This window comes from Sturnus vulgaris, chromosome 12, assembly GCF_052056855.1.
Source record: "Sturnus vulgaris isolate bStuVul1 chromosome 12, bStuVul1.hap1, whole genome shotgun sequence".
Taxonomy (NCBI): domain Eukaryota; kingdom Metazoa; phylum Chordata; class Aves; order Passeriformes; family Sturnidae; genus Sturnus; species Sturnus vulgaris.
This window is the reverse complement of record NC_142254.1, coordinates 14,459,469-14,477,323: the sequence shown is the minus strand read 5'-3', so window position 1 is coordinate 14,477,323 and position 17,855 is coordinate 14,459,469. Positions and strand designations below refer to the sequence as shown.

The 17,855-nt window shown below is 44.9% G+C and overlaps 1 protein-coding gene across 5 annotated transcripts in view; it reads right to left on the bottom strand.

The window, feature by feature from the left end:
- The window catches only part of PLEKHG4 (pleckstrin homology and RhoGEF domain containing G4), an 85,241-nt gene that overhangs the window by 37,529 nt on the left and 29,857 nt on the right, over positions 1 to 17,855 (bottom strand). For all 5 annotated transcript variants that reach the window (XM_088171963.1, XM_014880711.2, XM_014880712.2 and 2 more), the window contains exons 5-10: positions 16,943 to 17,066; positions 15,745 to 15,838; positions 10,665 to 10,751; positions 8,790 to 8,906; positions 6,441 to 6,539; positions 5,335 to 5,483 (exon numbers count right to left, since the gene is read on the bottom strand). In XM_088171963.1, coding sequence (XP_088028089.1) covers positions 5,335 to 5,483; positions 6,441 to 6,539; positions 8,790 to 8,906; positions 10,665 to 10,751; positions 15,745 to 15,838; positions 16,943 to 17,066 — 670 coding nt within the window. The remainder of the gene's footprint in view (positions 1 to 5,334; positions 5,484 to 6,440; positions 6,540 to 8,789; positions 8,907 to 10,664; positions 10,752 to 15,744; positions 15,839 to 16,942; positions 17,067 to 17,855) is intronic.

The window sequence follows — 17,855 nt, the reverse complement described above, 5'->3', positions numbered from 1 at the left end:
AATAATGCCTCCAGGAAGGATTTCCCAGCGTAAGTTGCCTGGCTATGACCACCAGCCTTTGGCAGCAGCTGTCAGTTTGACAGTGCACACACACACAACCTTACACACCACGGAGCCCAGCCATTTCAGTCTGCCCAAACTGGGACTTATACACCAGACGTCTATCTACCCCTTAACCTTGCTCCCGACTTGTTCCACATTTTGGATGATCAGTTTAGTCCCTCTGACTCTCCCCAGGCTTCAGACGGTGCTGTGCAGTCCTTTGGCAGGGGGTAGAGAGCCTGTACATTATCCAGGCTTACTTCCACAGGGAGCTCATCCACCACTTTGCAGAATGGCACATGCAGGCCTTTGAACATCCCAGGAGTTGCTAGTAGCAAGAGCCCTGCTGAAGACCCACAAACATGAGGTCTGCAGCACCACAGCACCACACAGCTACACCCCACTGCCCTGTTAACTGGCCACAGCTTCAAATAGACCCAAGACTACCTCAGCAGTGTGTGTGGAAGCCAGAACAAGAACTATGGAGGCTTTCAGCTGTAAGATCACCCTCTTTGTCACTGTAATTGAGTCAGGTCCAGCATCAGGAACCTGGCAGCTGCTGCTCAGGAAATCTGCTCTGTACTGTCCATTACCTCTGCTCAGCTCAGGTCCCCACCCAGGGCTTCCAACTAGATCACCAAGCCACACTAAAAATAGCCAGCTCACAAAACCAGATCTTGGCTCTAGCCACTCCACCCTCAAAATACAGAGACTAACTATACTGCCTTCTGCAAACAAAGGAGAATTCACTCCTCCATCTATTTATAAGCTGCTTATTCACAGCTTGCAAGCACAGATTCTTTTCAGATGAGGAGCTTGGGGGAAGAGATTAAGCTTTTTCTGGTTCCATGTTGCACTGAGCCAAGTATTCAACATGATAGTTCCTTCACTATCTGAGGTTCTTCTCCTTTCAGCTATCACCTCTAGCCTTTGGAATATCTTGCCCATCACCCAGCAGAGCATGACACAACCCCACTCCCATGCCACAGTGAGAACACAGGTTCATGGTAGAGCCAGGCAGGTGCATTTTGGTTAAACTAGTATAAACCATCTATATATTAATATAAAATGGTTACACCTTCTTTACTCTACTTGTGACTCATAACACATCTGCAGGACGAAAGGCATTCACTGGGCACTTGTCTAGGCACACATTTCCAACTCTTGGCTACATTGGAAGAATAGCAATGATGAGAACAACAGTGAAAAACACCTGGCTAAATACAAGGTTAAAAGGATTCTGACCTTGCTGCCCAGCCCCTCATCACAGCCTCACTTCAGCAGGATCTCCCACTGCTGCTGCCTGGCTTCTGGGAGCTTCTCTGACATTTCCATCATAAACAGTAAGTTTTTGACATCCACTGCAGAAGCAGCAACACATCTGTCCACCTTTCACAGCTGGCTCAGTGAGTTGCCTGCAAGCTACAGGTCAGTTAACCTAGACAGCCAGAAGCCAAAGCTACACCTGCTAACCAACTCTATGTACCTTATTAAAAATACTGTGATTATTAAAAAATTCATGTTTGAAAGTGCGAAAAGAAGTATTAACAGCATTGAAGTGACGGAGTTGTCTGTGCCATTTGGCCACACTCACCAAGAGGAACTTCAGCTATGCTAACAGCTCTGCACTTCAATCTCCAGAAAGACTGGGACACCAAAACCTCGAAGAGTTCAGCTAACAGACCAGGAGAAGCACTGAGCCTTCAGCACAGTGGATGGTGTGAAGGCAAATGTGCTGGCTTTAAATCCACAACAGTGAGCAAGTGGCAATGCCACCTCCAGCAGTCCCCCTGCACCTTTGGGTGGCCAGCCCTATCATTACAGCACTTAAAGAGGCGCCACAAAGACACTGGCTCATCAGTGCCACACCCACACCAAGTCCAGGCCACATTCAGCCTGGTCTTGCTGGAGGTGGGACATCTCAGAGGGATCAGCTGAGCACACCACAGCCTCTAAGCCAAGGCAATGAGCTGCCTGCAGGATGTGTATTCTGGTGACTGAGCTCCTCCTTCCTGAGCAGAGAAAAGGCAGAATTCCAGACAGGCTGCTTGGAGAAGTCTGTCTTTCCTTTTGTGGATGGGCAAGGCTATCTTTTACAGGGGTACCTGGTGGAGAAAGGAGTATGAGGACTCCTGGTCAGCTCACAATGTGAGAACTTAACTGGTCAAAGCCACTGCTGTGGTGCTACAGCACCTCAGGATGAGACCACCCAGGAGAGACTCCTGGAAGCTCTAAAATCATCTGTTAGAGAAACAAATAGATGGAGCACAACACATCCCTCCTGCATGCCCATATCTTTGATGGAATGAGCTCCACTTTTGCAGGAACGAACCTGTGGCTTAGCAAAGCCTCACAAATCCCAGGTCAGACTTGAGCAGCAATGTGATTCCACTGCTCTGTGCCACAAAACACTACAAAGGGCATCTCTGCTCTCCAGGAGGGCAGAGAGAGCAGAGAAGGTTCCACAACCAATCCCGCAGGAAGAGTTCCATTACTAAAGAAAGACTAAAGCAATTCTTGTTTGCTGTGTGCTTTTAAAAGGTATTTGGCAGATATCATGTGATTGCACTACTACATGCCTGCTTCCTTGCCTGCTTTAACTTATTATCTCCAACCTGTGGTCAGGCATTTTCAGAAGGGTTCATCTATCTCCATTCTTACCAGCTCCTGGTGTTCTTTTTCCACATGAAACCACAAAAGAGCAAGAAAGACATCTGTGACAGCTAGAAAAATGTATCACCTGAAAAATAAAGCGAGTCAATCCCTTGCTTGGTTAATCCCAAGGTGAAGGTGCAGGTAGGTTTGTCATCTTTATTCTTAAAAAAAAAAAAAAAAAAAAAATCACTATTTTACCTTTAGTTCTCTACTTGTCATTGGCATATTTTAATTAAGTGTAGCCAAAATTCCAGAAAACTGTTTTTTAAATTGTCTTCTCTATTTATATGTAATTCCTGCATATTCAGACTGTCACCTGCTCACAACTGGCCTCCACTTATGACTAATAAGTCCTGGCAGTCATGACTCTGTTTTATCAAACTTTTGTGCCACACGAGACAATAGAAAACGTGGGACAACGTCCCAACAATGGGACACGTGAGAGACAGAAGAGCCAAAACGTGACTTAGAAGAGTAAAGCCATTTGACTTGCTTTTGTAAATAATTTATTTCAAGTATTGGGAGAATGGGTGTGGAATTGGGCTGTTAAGCATTGATCAAGATTTTACAATTCAAAGTTTAGAACAGCAGTACCACAAGCCCTGCTGAGTGCATACACAAAGGCAGTCCTGTTTCTTTTTCACACACCACTAGTTAAAAATCAAATATTGGACCTACATACATCAACAGCCACTCTATGCCAGCTTAGCTGGCCAATTATAATATTTTGTCTCTATCCTGCTTTGATTGTATCTATTAAAGAAGCCTTTGAAAATCATAACTTTTACAGTATTAGCAGAGCTTAGAACCTTTAATATCTGTGCATCAGATAGGAAAGAAGGAGTAAGTGCAAAGCCATGAAGGACTCAAAATTAACAGTGCCTTATATAGAGTTCTCTAGCCAAGGGATAGAGCCTTCTTCCTCATTTGAAGGGATCCTGGAACAAAGAAGAGTGGACTTCTAGAGTCCTCTGCCTCAAGTTAGTTGAAAATTAAAATACTTCATGGATTTTAGCTTCTGCAACTACTCCACAGCCTAGAAATGAATAACTTTCTCCTGCTATATTCATTTATGCTCCTCAAGCTGGAAAGAGCCACATATATTTGAGCCATGGCATACAATCTCCTTTCACGTTGGCAGGCAATGAATATAATCTGAATTAAGCAGAGAACATGCTACACAGCTTCAGAATGCACTCAAACACTGTACAATCAAAGAATTCTGTGTGTATCCCCCATCCCTGCCCTTGCTAAAGTAATCAAAGCAGTAAATTATCCTTAGGGCCTCTGTCAGATCAGGTTTCAAAGTTGATCATTTCCCTGCACAAAAACACAGGCTTAGTTTAAAACCAAAACGTAAAACTCATGCACATTCTCCCCATTCTCCTAGGCCTCTAAAGTTGCTGTGTTGCTTAAAATAAAGTAAGTAATAATAAAAAACCGAAACAAAACAAAGCACAAAAACCCGCCTTATTGTGCTTCTCATGTCATGTGAGAATGAAAAGATTATACTGTAGTAATTCAATCCAAAATTGCATCAAGATTACTTCACCAGTTCAGCAAGAGAACTGTGTCTGCATAGTCTGCCAGAGCCCCTGACAGGAGTCAGAGCAAGCAGGGAACAGAAACAGTTACACAGCCTGTCCTCATGCTCCTCTCTCTGCACCAAAGTGTCAATCCTCTTCTTCCAGTAACAGGTAGCAACTTGCACTGTCATCCATTTGCTGAATTTCAAAAGAGAAATGTTCTTTCCACAGTGTTTGGTTGAGATATTCCATAACTACTTTGTTATCTTCTCTTCATTCCCTCCCTTCAAACCTCCCAGCTTGTGATGGCAACACAGAGCTGAACCAGAGCAAGGCTGTGGATGCACAGAGCTATTCCACACCACCATGCCGCCCCCTGCACCCTCATCTGCACCCACAGGCCAGCGCTTATCTCACACTGGGCTGGAAGCTCCTGGGTGCAAAGGCTGCCTATCTACCTTGTTGTTTGCACAGCACATAACACAGAGGCCTTCTCATGCTGATAGGCTTCAGGTGTTTTAACAGCACAAACACAAGTTGTGCAACGCCCTGGGGATGTCAAACAGCTGGGCTCCCTCAGTCCCCGCTTCTCATACCAGCCCTGCAAATGGGCAGTGAGTGTTTGTGCAAACTGTACCACTGTGAAAGGAGATCAGAGCCTGCTGCAGCCAGCAAGCATTCCTCCCAGCTAAGGTCCTTGGAAATCCCCTTGCACAAGGAGTGCCTTAGGAAATCACACAGAGATAATGGCCTGTACCTAAACATTCATCACTGGTATCAATTAAGGCTTGTGTTTTAGAGGTACCCAAAATATCCAACTCTCTCTACGCTACAGAAGATAAGCCTGATTTGGCTTGAAAAAGGAAGTTGAACCATGTAAGTGAATCCCCCTGGACTAGTTTTTTGACTGGGGAAGAAGCAATCAAGATGAGAGTAAAATTCTCTTTAAAAAAAAAATTACAAAAATTACATTTTTTACCTTTGCTGGTTCAATATAATTCCTTGCTACACAAAGCTGTTCTCCAGCCTGCACCAATGATGGGGCAGCTCAAGGAGACTCCCAGCACCTGCTTTTTGCTCATCTCCATCTCCTCCCATTCTGGGGGCTCACCTGTAGTCTTGGGTAAGGGTGACACAAGACTCCTCCTTCCCCAGTCTGGCCAGGATCGCTCCACCCTCCTGCTGCACCTTGACCAAACTTGCATCTTCAAGAACATTTTTCATCAACTGCCTTGAATTCCTCAGCAGCACAGCTGCATCCTGGAGGGATCACAAGAGTGAGGTGAGCAGTTACTGCAACCTACAGGCAACGAGGAAACAGGCAAAAACCAGCACCTAAACCAAAACACACCCAAACACAACTCTAGGAAAAGGGGAGGTTGGTTCCTACAGCTATTTCTCTTCAGCCTAAACTGTGCTCCTTATGCTCCTGATACCTTCCCCACCAGGCTAAAATTGTGACTCATTCCCATCACTGTTGTTCCATTCATTTGGTGGGAATCGAAGAAATAAGCTTTCCAGCACCTAGCTCCTACTGTTCTGAGAGTCTGAACCTGCATGGCTCCAAGCCTTGGGACAAGATGACCATGAAGGGTTTGTGGATACACAGATGTGTGCAGGAAGGCAACTTCCACATCCTCCATGATTTACTACTGGGACCCTCAGTGCAGAGCTGGCAGCAATTCCCTACCATGTCAGGGGTACAGCAGCTTCTCAAGAGAAGAAATAGAAAATTAGTGACCACATAGGCTTGGTCTTTGTCCCTTCCCCTTCTTGCCCACTTCCCAACTTGTGTACTGGAGGCAGCAGAGCTGCAACCACAGCACAGAACTAAGCTGTCACCTAGTTTTATTCCAGGCCTCAAGCTGACCTGATGTGGCACAGCCCAAGGCAGCTGCTGTGCACCCAGCACACCAAAGTTTGTACCAGCTACAGAGCTCTGGAGTTGCTGAGAATGCACCCCAATGCTGGAGCAAACACCCATCAGCAACAAGCCCAGCTGGAGAGACCTCCTTGGTGACACTGAGGAATCTGACAATGAGCTTCCAGACCCACTGAAGCCTCTATCACTTCATTTGGATTAGCTTCTACTAACACTGGAAACACCCTGCTACTACAGCTTGCAAATTCAAAGCCACAGCTTTTCTGCAGCTATCCAGCCTCATGCTCTCTTCTGTTTCAGGTCCACCTCTGATCCAAGGTGAGGGACATGCTTACCTCAGCCTTTTCTGGTAATTTTGCAGATTCCACTTTATTAATAGCTCCCTGGAGGAAGGCACAAACACCATGGCATCGTTGTAGTAAGTATTCCAGTTTCTACAAGAAGAAAGGACCAAGGCAGAGATTATGGTCTCACAGCTGACAGGAAAAGGTCTTCTGAGCTTGCAGAAGCTTAGAAGTACAAAAATCAAGAGAGGATCAAACATACCAACCCAAGGGTTCAATATATCATTCACTGAGACTATCAGCAAAGAGAGTCCCATCAGAGGGTTCAGATGCACCACACTAAACCGAGGCCTCTATGCAGACCTTAGAAACCTGCATACTCATGGCTTGGATGGGTCATGCTTTACAGAAAAAAACTAAAAAAACCCAATCCACTTATGTCTCACATTCTTCTACTAGCATTTCTTGTAATTTTCCATGAAGATGAATCATACTGCATGAATTTCAGACAAACTAAAGATAAAACAAGTACTTGGAATTTTTCTACTTTAAATCATTTCTCTTCGTGTTAAAAGTAGTGTAATTTAAAAATTAGGAAACTGGGAATCTTCCAAAATTAAGCACCTTAACCTATGGACAAACTTGAAATTCTTCCTCTCTTCAGGGTGGGGGGAAACAGGGAGAAAAACAAACAAAAAAATGTCCAGACGTTTCATAAGGGTTCATGAGACATTATTTTTTAGAAAAGTTAATGATCTAAAGCCTGAATACTGTCAAGATACCACCCTCTAGCCACTTAAATGAGAAGAAGAGAGAAACAGTTATTCCAAAATAACCATGTTTAAAACAAAACAAAAAAGCAGCTGTTTGAATCTTTACTGAACTCCCTCCTCCCCTGGAGTGCTGGAACACAGCCAGCAGTGAGAGATTAGCAGGCAGGATGCAGGTGAGATCACTGAGACAGGAAATAAATGCTTTTTGCCACATAGCTGCAGAGCTAAAGAAGCTGAGCACATGGGTCATTATCACACACAGTATAAACAGGCTTTCCATACAGAATTATTCCCATACTAACTCCCTTTGGTAATGTTTTACATGCTAAGACAAGAAGCAGCCTGATATTATGGTCCTTCCTTCAAGAATTAACCTTCTGCACACACAGAGCACCTCAGCTCTCAAGGTATTCTCAACTCTGTCCATTAAACTAATCCATAACTTCTTGCAAAGTTTCGCTCCTTGATCACTGCCAAATAAATTTCAACTTCTCAAGGTCAATCCTAGGCACCAAGATTAGGCCTCTGTACCTCTACTGCATCAACACAGGTTCATACAAGTACTTTTAGATGAAAGTTAAAAAAAAAAAAAGGTTCCAAAGTAAGTTGGAAAAAATAAGTTAACATTTGGCACATGCCAAGCCTATCTTCTGAAGCCTGCCACCAGCAGCACAGCAGTGTTATCAGTGATATCTTAATCTGATTCAAGTGTTGCACTGTGCCACACAGCACTCTGAGTAGCAAGGTCAGAGCCAAAAGACCACTGGATCCTCTGGAAGCTGAGGTGACAATTCTATCAACCACCAGGGTGAGCAAACTCAATGTGAAGACAGCCAGCTTGTGTGCAGATTTAGAGAGATTTGATCCTGTCTACTCTTGGTGTGCCAAATAATTCAATAGAGCTTTTAAAGATTCAGCAAGCACGTGGTCGACAGCACTCAGACTCCCTCCACAGCACAAGTGCACACAGAGCTGGGTATTGGTGTACCATGGATGCTACCTCTGCAGGCTTCTGGCAGTCTGCACATACCCTGCTGCTTGCAAGTCAAAGATACTCCGGGAAGAAGAATTCCGAACTCATTATCCAGAGCTTCCAAGTCTCACTCATGCAAGCACTGCAAATATTACCAAGGAGATAACAGCTTGCTCTGGGGAACTTGCTCCAAAACCAAAAAGATTTAACTCGTTATTATACTCAAGTTCTTCATTGTTAGTCCAATGGCAACATGATACTAACACCTTCTCCTGAGATTAGCTTCAGATGTCTGTCCTCCTGTCTAACTCGAGAGCCACTGCATATCACAACAAAACAGGATTCCATTTCAGATTTCAGCATATTTTGAAGGCAAGAAAGAATATAAAGAATTAATGCAGTTCCAGCAGATGAGTAAAAAAAATAAAATTTTAGTTCCTGCAGTCATGCCAAGAGACCACAGTGTGTACCCATCTTATGAAGACAGTATTAGCATTTTTTTTGATACCAGAGATTCATTTGCATTCACAGCTTTACAGGAACATTGTCTTTTAATGCTTGTATGTTCAGCTGTTGACAGGTTCCTCTTGTTCCCATCTGTTACCATGCCACTGCTTCTCCCAGACACCAAGGCACACAATACATCCTACTCACCCTGCGGAAGCTTAGCCAGTCCTGGTGGCAGTATGGGAAGGTCCCATCCAGCTCTAGAGGCAGCTGTGAGCTGTCTATGTGCTTATGGAGGGATTTCATGGAGGTGAGAAGTTCAAACTGCACAGGAATAGAAAGGAAAAGAAAAAAGCACACTTGTATTAGGGTGTGAGTACTGGAGGAGGAGGGGAAGGTAATAAAAATGCAGAATCCATAATTTTTTATCTATCTTGCACAGAAGCACAGCATGCAGGGTGTAGCTGCAATATCATCACTACAATATGAAGGGGAAAAAAATACCCAATTCAATCTTAGAGCAGCTTGTTGAACAGCTCAGTGGGCGAACCCTGAAGGAATGCAGGCCACAACATGCTGTTTCACCAGGCAGAACATCTGTGATGGAAGTCTGGCAGCAGGCAGCCTTCTCCAGAGCCAGTACCTCCTGGTGTAAGCAGAGCAACTCCCTCATATGTTCCCACAGTTGTGCTGCGATTTGCATCTGTTTGGAGAATCTGGGAGGTTAAATCCAGCCCCCAGCTTCCCCATCTCACTTCCTAGAAAAAGAGTCTAACAGAGCAGCCTCTACCCTGCCCTCAACTCTCCACTCATCACAGCAGCTATTTGCTCCAAGAGTTTATTGGATCTTGACACAGGTAACTGTAGGACCTCACACTCACCAGAGCAACAAGTGCTCCTGCAGGTACATGGAAGCCAGCCCAGACATAAATTCAGGTGCAGGCATTTAACTCCCCCACATACACAGTGTGAAGTTTCTACCTCCTTACAAAATTGTGATGATGCTTCCAATTCCTCCTGCATACCCATGTGTTTATTAGCCTTTCCTCTGTTCCCTCCTACACTCTTTGTGTTTGTTAAATGTATTTGTCTTCCGTAGCTCTCCCTGCATGCCTGCAGCCCCCATTCTGACTCCAAATTCTTCCACATGGGGGCAATAAGGAAATGGACTATTAGCATTTGTTATTTTCAGCCTTTTGGGACACCACACCACACACACAGCAAAACTGATGCCTGTCACAACATCTTCATCCACAGAAGCCAAAAGGGATCTCCTGGCCTACTCTGAAACCTACAGAGTTTCAGCAGGCACAAAATTTCAGTCCATTCTTGTAGCTTGCAACAGTCTTGGAACACAGGAAGAGGACGAGGATGAAGCCTGATCCTCTGTTCACCCACCACAGAGTAGCTGGGAGCCTACATTTCTTATAGAGCTATAGAATACCAAAACAGTTTTACTTCCAGCGGGTGAGTTCAGTGATGTTGTGGTAACTTTCCCTCCTGTTGGTCTTTCCAGATATTCAAGCTACAAAGGGAACCTCACACAAATGCCCATCTCATCTTCCCCTTCTTGCAGATCTCTCTCAGCCACTGGCAGCAACAGGTATGAGGAGAGGAAACAGAAGAAATGCAAAATCCAGGAAAGCAACAAGCACCCTCAAAGGTAGAGTTCAGGATTTAGCATAACGTGATCTCTTCCTGACCACGCATTTCCCCCTTGTTAATGGGAGAACATAAAAAGCCTCTCTAGCTAATTGTGCAGTGCTCCTCCATACACTTACCCATGTTCCCAACAAGCCCCTGTGTTTTGAGCCCCCAGCAGACTGACGTAATTGTGGCACAAATGTCACTGATGGACACGGCAATAAACAGAGCATGACAGGGATCTGTTCAGCTCACATAAACACTACAACCCAATAAATATCACAGCTGCAGAGACCACAGCCACAAAACACAGAGGACACCTACAGAAATTTCATGTGAGAATTAACATACATCAATGACAAGGAATTTACTGCCTGGAGAATTAAATAAAGGATATCAAGAGTGGCCCAGCAAATCCCAGATAAATAGTTCCATTACCTGTCCTGCTGGTGGCTTCTCCATCCGAAAAGTCAGATCTCTTTCAACTAGAAGCAGTACTCCATGAATACAGTGAGGCTCCATGTCCTAAAACAGAACAGACCATAAATCCATTACTGATCTGCCTTGGATACCAAGGAGAATGTACCACACCACGTTCATACACAAGTTTACAATTTATCCTTCAAAGGCATCTTACAAAGCCTGGAAGGCAGCCACCAGAAATTAAAGAAGGCCAGTCTACATAGTACAAGGTGATGTCTTTAAGGTAGGTTGCTTCAGATCAACTAGTCCTTCAATATTTAAGGAAGCAGTGGAAAAGGTCAGGTGTTGGCAGTACTAAAGAAGCTCTGCCTTCTGCACAGGGAAGTGAGTCAGGAGAAAAAAAAAAAAAAAAAGGAGAACAAAAAAAAAAAAAGCCAAACTCAAAAACCACGTTCTGTGTCCAAGTTTTTTCCTGATAACTTTCCTGGTCACTTCACCTAACCGAAAGGAAGTGGCTTTCCCCCCTCCACCCCCAATCCAGTGCCAAAAACATCGTCTTGTCTCTACTTACTGCCAATTTACAGTCAAGTACTTGCATCCTGTTTCTACTGTTAAACTGACAGAAATTCCAAATACAAGGGATGTTTGGCAGCTGTAGTTCAAACTCAGTGATTCAGGAGCAGCTCTCCAATTACAGAAGCATTCTACAGGGAAGTGAGAAACAGGCAAAGAGGGCAACGGCAGGAAGAGGGAAACATGGCAGAAAGATTCAGACCATAGAGACAGGGCTGCCTACATATGTGATGCCTGGACCAGGAAAGCAAGGAGAAGAGCCATTTAAGCTGTTGTGCCACAGGATTAAACAAGAGTCATCCCATTTCAATGTCTTCTACACGGTCTTTGCCTCTGCAAAGATCTCAGGGAATTGTCAAGCAACAAGTCCTTTCTGGTGTTGCTCAAGCTGCAAGGAACCTGCCACACAGCAGGCCACAACAGCAAAGGAAACTTGTTTAAATAAACAGCTCCAGCAGTGAGTAGGGTTAAATATCTGCCAGGAGCAGCAGAGCCAGAGTACAGAGAGAAGTGGACCAACAGAGACTGAATGACCTAACGTGACACTGGGCCCAATTCTGCAATTCAGAAACAACGCCAACACAAGGAGCCCCGATTCCGCAAGAGAAAGCAGCAACAGAGATTTCAGAACAGAGGAAAAAGACTTTTCTCTCATCCAGTCCTAAACCACGATCCTTTTCTATACCCAACAAAAAAAATCCCAACTGAAACACCTTCCAAAACCGTGACAGGTTTCTAAATCATCTCAAATTCCTCCAAAGTGAATTATTCCCACTTTCACTGTTATTTAAACACTGATCAAAAGGCCAAAAAGGATTTATTGCATAATTAGGCAGCATAAGGTAAATACTGAAGAGCAGATGGGGAGACATTACAGCTGTATCACCAGCTCTGAATTTATCTGCTAGAAAGTACTGAAGGATGAAGACTGGACACAAATTCAAGACTGGTGATGGTATTAAACAAATTTTTTCTTACACAATCCCTCTTCTGCACCAACAGTCAAGAAATGTGCAATCTGAGTGAGGGATAAAGGTAGTGATGGTGTAACAAGAGGTTACCACAGCAGCCAAAACACTCATTTGTTTGCTACTCCTGAAAATAGAAACTGAAAAACCATTCACAGATAAAGCTGTCAAGGGAAAAGTTCGAGGTCTTCCAACTCAAGAAGAAACTGTAGTTCCAAAGAAATCAAGTACTTTTCACCACATTTTTAAATTTAAACCGCTGAAGAGAAGTCAGTCTCATCCAGTTCTGACAGAGCAATCCGAAGACTGAGACAGTTCACCAGGAGCACCTCAGGAGACAAGCAGAGCTGGAAGCAGCAGGATGCCACTCAAGGAAGCTTTCCTGCAGCTTTCAGCACAATCTCTTACCAGCTTGGCTAACAAAACCAACTACACAGAAGCAAAGAAACAAGAGTTCCACACATGTAAATTAACTCCTCACCTCCCAAAACTGTTACTGTGTACTGTGGACAGCATAGAATAGAGGGGCATCAGGAGGACTTCAGAAAGCATCAGGGTAAATACTGATCCTTTCATTATTATTAAGAGAATTAGATACTTTTTTCAAGGTTTCTCAGACTGAAGTTCCAGTTTTCTGGTGTCCTGCCCCAGATGGAAACCCTTGGCCAGACTTAACAACACTGGCACAGTTGGAAGCACAGGCTGCCAGGAATGTTTGTGCAGAGGGCAGAGTCCCCAGGTACCTCAGTCAGTCTCAAAGTGACCACTCTAATGGAGTAGCAGGAGTTCCCTGGTCTTTAATGGCTGTACTTCTGCACTAAGTGAGAATGCAAATACACCTCTTGAACAGAAAGGTTTGCACAGAACTCTGCTTTCAAATGCTAAACTGACTTCCCAATCCAATACACAAACACATCTGATTACAGGATAAAGCCTTCACACTGATACTGGAAATTCAAAAGAATCTTACTCTACTAAGACTCAGGCAGAGAGAAATCCCACAGATACCAAATCACTGAAGGCAGGGCACACATTCCACTGCCCATGCTCCACCTGCTCACTGAGCAAGGGATCAGCCTGGCACTTCTGAGCAGCAAAGTTCCTTTAAGAGCAGCCCCCCAGCACAGAGCTTACTGGTGACAACCTGTAACCAAAGATTACAGCATTTATCCCTGCAAAAATCCTTGCTCCAAAGCATCATTACGCAGTTTCCCACAGGAACAAGCCTGATCTATTCCTGCAACATGCACACGCTGTGCACTTCCCTTCACCTCCGCACAGAGCTGCCAGAGTTCCTCCTGCTTCTTCCTGAGATAGCTCTGCAGCAGCTTTTTATTCTGCCCCACTCCCTCTGCTCTGGCTGCTGTCTGGGACAGAAAGATTTCCCAGCCACCCAATATTCTAAAAATAAGGGGAAAAAAATTATTGCTGAATATAACTGGCCCTACCCTGAAGGCAGAGAGGATAAGCTCCCCACCAGTTTACCAGGTGGTTCTGGACAGAGCAGCTGACAGACTCCCCGTGCTGTAGGGAAAACTAACCTGCAAGCACCTCAAGTTGTCTACTAGCACTTAATTCCCATCATGCATTCTGGAAAGATAGAAAAGTGGAAGAAAGACTTCCTCAGGCTGACATATCTTGATCCAGGAACCTTTGCTGCCCGGGAGTCTCTCTAGGCTTAAAAGATCCCAGCAGGAAGGGACTCTGCATTAGGGCATCTGATCTGTGCTTCCCCACTGTGAAGCAGTGCTTCCCACTGCTGGGTCAAGAGGAAAACAGCCCCTCAGAATTGAATAAGAAATGCTGGACCTCAACATGTAACAGATTCTGGCACATTATCATAGTAGACTTCATACAAACTATATAAGTAAAATCCTGTATAAGGAGAGTGCAGGACAGCAAAGAAATGAGCTCTAGAGACAGTCTGCCAGAGATAAGACACTGAGATGTGTAAGGGATTTTAGAAAGGACCCCAAGGAGGTGATCTGCTCTGTAACCTTAGAGGCATAGAGTCTGTACTTCAGTGCAGTCACTGGCCAAGCTACTCCTGCTTCACTCTGGAACATTTAGATTACCTCACTGTAGTTACACTCCATTTTCTGTATTACTCTATCCTTGTCCCAGAGTAGAGGAGAACATTGCCATGGTATTACAGAGTAAATGCTGAGGATCTCCAAAAGGTTCAGAGGAGCCAGGGATTACTCCTGTGTCATTACAAGGCAAGGAGCTACCTGAACAGGTCTCCTTTACAGAGTCTTCAGAAGAGTCACTGTAAGGATCAGGAAACCATAAGCAGAGTAATCAGCCTCTGTCAGTCATTGTTACCTGAGCGCACACTCAGATCCAGCAATTTGTCTGGCAGCACATTAAACTCTGTTAAAAAACTGTAGCAACACCCTGATAACGATGTGCTCAAAGCCAAACAGCCACCACTGCACATCAAAAAGCTTCCCCCCTCCCTCCTTTCAGAGGGGAAACTTAAGGGTAAAATGGCATTATTACCATGCTTGTACAAGAATTGAGACAGCCAGAACACGTTGCTGATTTCCAAATCAGGCCGCTAAGACTGCCACGCAACTTACATGGACACTGAAATGCTCAAAAGCTTTAGCAAGCCCACTGCCGTGTGGGCACAGCATAAAAGAGAATGTGTTTGCTTGTTACCTCTGCAGAACTGAGCAGGGCACCAGATTACTCCTTCACCACAGAGAATAAGCACGCTGATAGAGCTCACAGCTCCACCCAGCCCAGGAAGCAGGAGGACAGACCTCTGAGTCAGACTCAACTCTCAGATGTGGCACTGAAGCACATAAACCACAGACATCAGCTTCATTAAAACATTGCCCTGTACTAGTTCGCAGAGTTTGAGTCCTAAGAGACCTAAGCTCTGATTTAAAACGAACACCTGCTTAAACAAGATTAGTCATCACTACAACCAAGCTTCTCCCTGGCTTTCTAAAAGCAGCTGATAGTTTCTATCTGGGAGTGGGGGCAACACAACCCACTGGCTTCCCAAGTGACTGATACGAAAGCCTTTGACCTGAAGCAATACAGAGTTACGGCACATCCGATTCTAATCATTCACCGACAGCCACATCAACAGCTGCACGTGCTTTTCCACCTGGCATGGCAAGCAGTGTCCTTCCCTTCCCCTGACAGCAGGCAGAGGCCTCTCTTCCTCCCTTCTCTGTGGCAGGCAAAAATCCCTGCACATTTCAAACAGTCCATCAGTGCAGGGAACATCTCCAAGCAGAATAATTCATGACAGCATTGAGACTTAGGTATGGGCTGTTCTCAGCACTGAGATGAAAGCAAATTTGGAGAGGTGGGGAGGGGTGTTCTCCCCTAACTCAGACTTGATCAGGTTTTTTGCTTTGTCTGCAGTCTGGCAAGTCCAGGTCATCCTCCTAAAGCAGGGCTGGGTGCATATCTCCACCTCCCAAAGCCAACTGAAAGCCAGGTGGCAGATGGAGACATAAGCAGCAGATGGAGATATAACACCCAACCATGACAGCAAGCCAGCCAGTGTTCCTCTGCCCAAGCTCCAGGCTCACCTGCAATGTGCTGAATGCCTTGAAGAGAGCAGGAACGGGTGAACAGCGACGAGCATCCACAAGAACAGTGAGACCCAAAGCCTGACATTCTGGTCTGCAAGGACAAAGATAAAAAGGTCACCTTCGTCACCAATGAAAATTAACAAGACTATGGGAACAGAACTTGTAGTCATGGCAGGGTAAAAAAAACCAGTACAGTTAGGCTTTGTAATAACAGGAACTAACTGGCCACCTTTTCCTAAACAAAACATATACACAGAAACCACCAAATGATTGTCAGTTTTTACCTTTGCTGTTTGATTCTATGACTTCCACCCAATTTCCCATTTCTCACACTCCTAGAATATGTGCCACTGATGGCAAAGGTGCTGATGCCCACTGGATAATACACACAGGAAAACCAGTATTTCCTAATTGTGTTCAGGGACAAGCTTGGTTTCAGCCTCACTGCTTCAAAAGAGCAGCCAGTCTGGAGCAGACCCAATGCCTATCTCACCCAGAATCAGATTTGCAAGGAAAAGCCTAAGAAACCAAGCATGAGTTTCTCATGGGTTAAGCCTGCTCCCCTTATTAATTGTTTAAAAACCTAAAAACCTAAAAAAAAAAAAAAAAAAAAAAATCACTGTCAGAGTTAGCTTTACCTCTTCTTATTTAATCATCTAAAAGTGAAACATAGTGATGAGCTGGGGAAGAAGAGTATGTCATAGTGAAAGGAAGAGAAGCTGCAGCAAACTCCAGCCTGTAGGCTCCAAAAACAATTTTCAGCCAGACATCAAGGCGGACTCTCAACCCTTGCAGATCCTCCCTCCCTCTAGCTTGGAGGCCTGGCACTAAAATATCATGTCACAACACTATCACAGACCTGCTGCATGACTGCCCCATGACAACTCCCAAATTCCATTTTCTGAACTGATGAAGGATAACAAGAATGGCTTGGATTCATGGCAACACATGAAAACATTCAGTACATACCCAATTATATCACCCCATGTGCACACGGCATACACAGAATAGGTAAAGGGCTTGCTGAACACAAGCCTGTTCACCCTAACAGGAGATTCCCACCTGTGTAATTTCAGGACTGCCTGGACCAAGTTCCTAGGCCTCCTTCCATTTCTGCCTCAATTTCCATCTCCCTGAAAGGCAGAGTGGACAGGGCAGCAGCTGTGTGCCCTGTCAGCCCAAGAGCATCACAAACCTTGGGATGCTATGCAGGTACAGGAGCAGGCGTACAAGCTCAGTGGTATTGCAGTGGGGGTTTAACCAGGCCGTGTTCCTCGTCGTTATTATGGCCACTGCACGTCCTGATTTGTCTCTTGTACCTGTAAAAAGAGAGGAAGGATGGAAATCACACAAGTCATTCAACAGAGCTTGGTTCCAGGTCTGTATGCCTCATATTCTCCCACTAAGACCCCACCATCTTCCTGAAATCCTCCACAGAACTCAATATAGTGTATGTTGCTGACGGTAAGAGGCTATAAACACACTTCCAAGTACCCAAATGCTGCCCCCATTTATTTCTTCATAAATAGGGCTGAAGTTGCCTAACAATAATCTTGAGAAAAGCAGAAATCTCATAAATTCAAGATACAGACTCTCACCTTCACAATGCTGTAAGATGAGAGAATGCATTATCACAAGAGGAGGAGGACCTAACAGTGCCAGTTTTGGAATTATGTCCAGCTTCCTCTCCAGATGCAAAAGGAGGATAAAAAGCAGGTGGACACACCACTTTGGAAAGACAGAACTGCCTCTGAGATTCAAAATCAGGCAGCACCTGCAGTGAGCCTGCTCAAGCAACTGGGGAAGTGATTTGGGGAACAGGAGGGACAAGACCTCTTTTGTGTTAAAAGTAATTTAGAAGAACAGGAGCCATTTCCTGTCATACAAACTGGATAAGAAGGACGAGAGGGGGGCAGAAATCCCAAGCACAAGACAAAAACAGAGACTTAGAGAAATCTGTTTCTTTCCCTCCTTAACACTGTTGCTACCACGGGAGATACTGCCCTGGACCACCTCTCTCCCCCATCCCAGGGACAAGCATGCAAGCTGACAAGTGAAACAGATACAGATGGACAGCCCCAAGCATGGAAAGCTGCCCCAGTGTGATC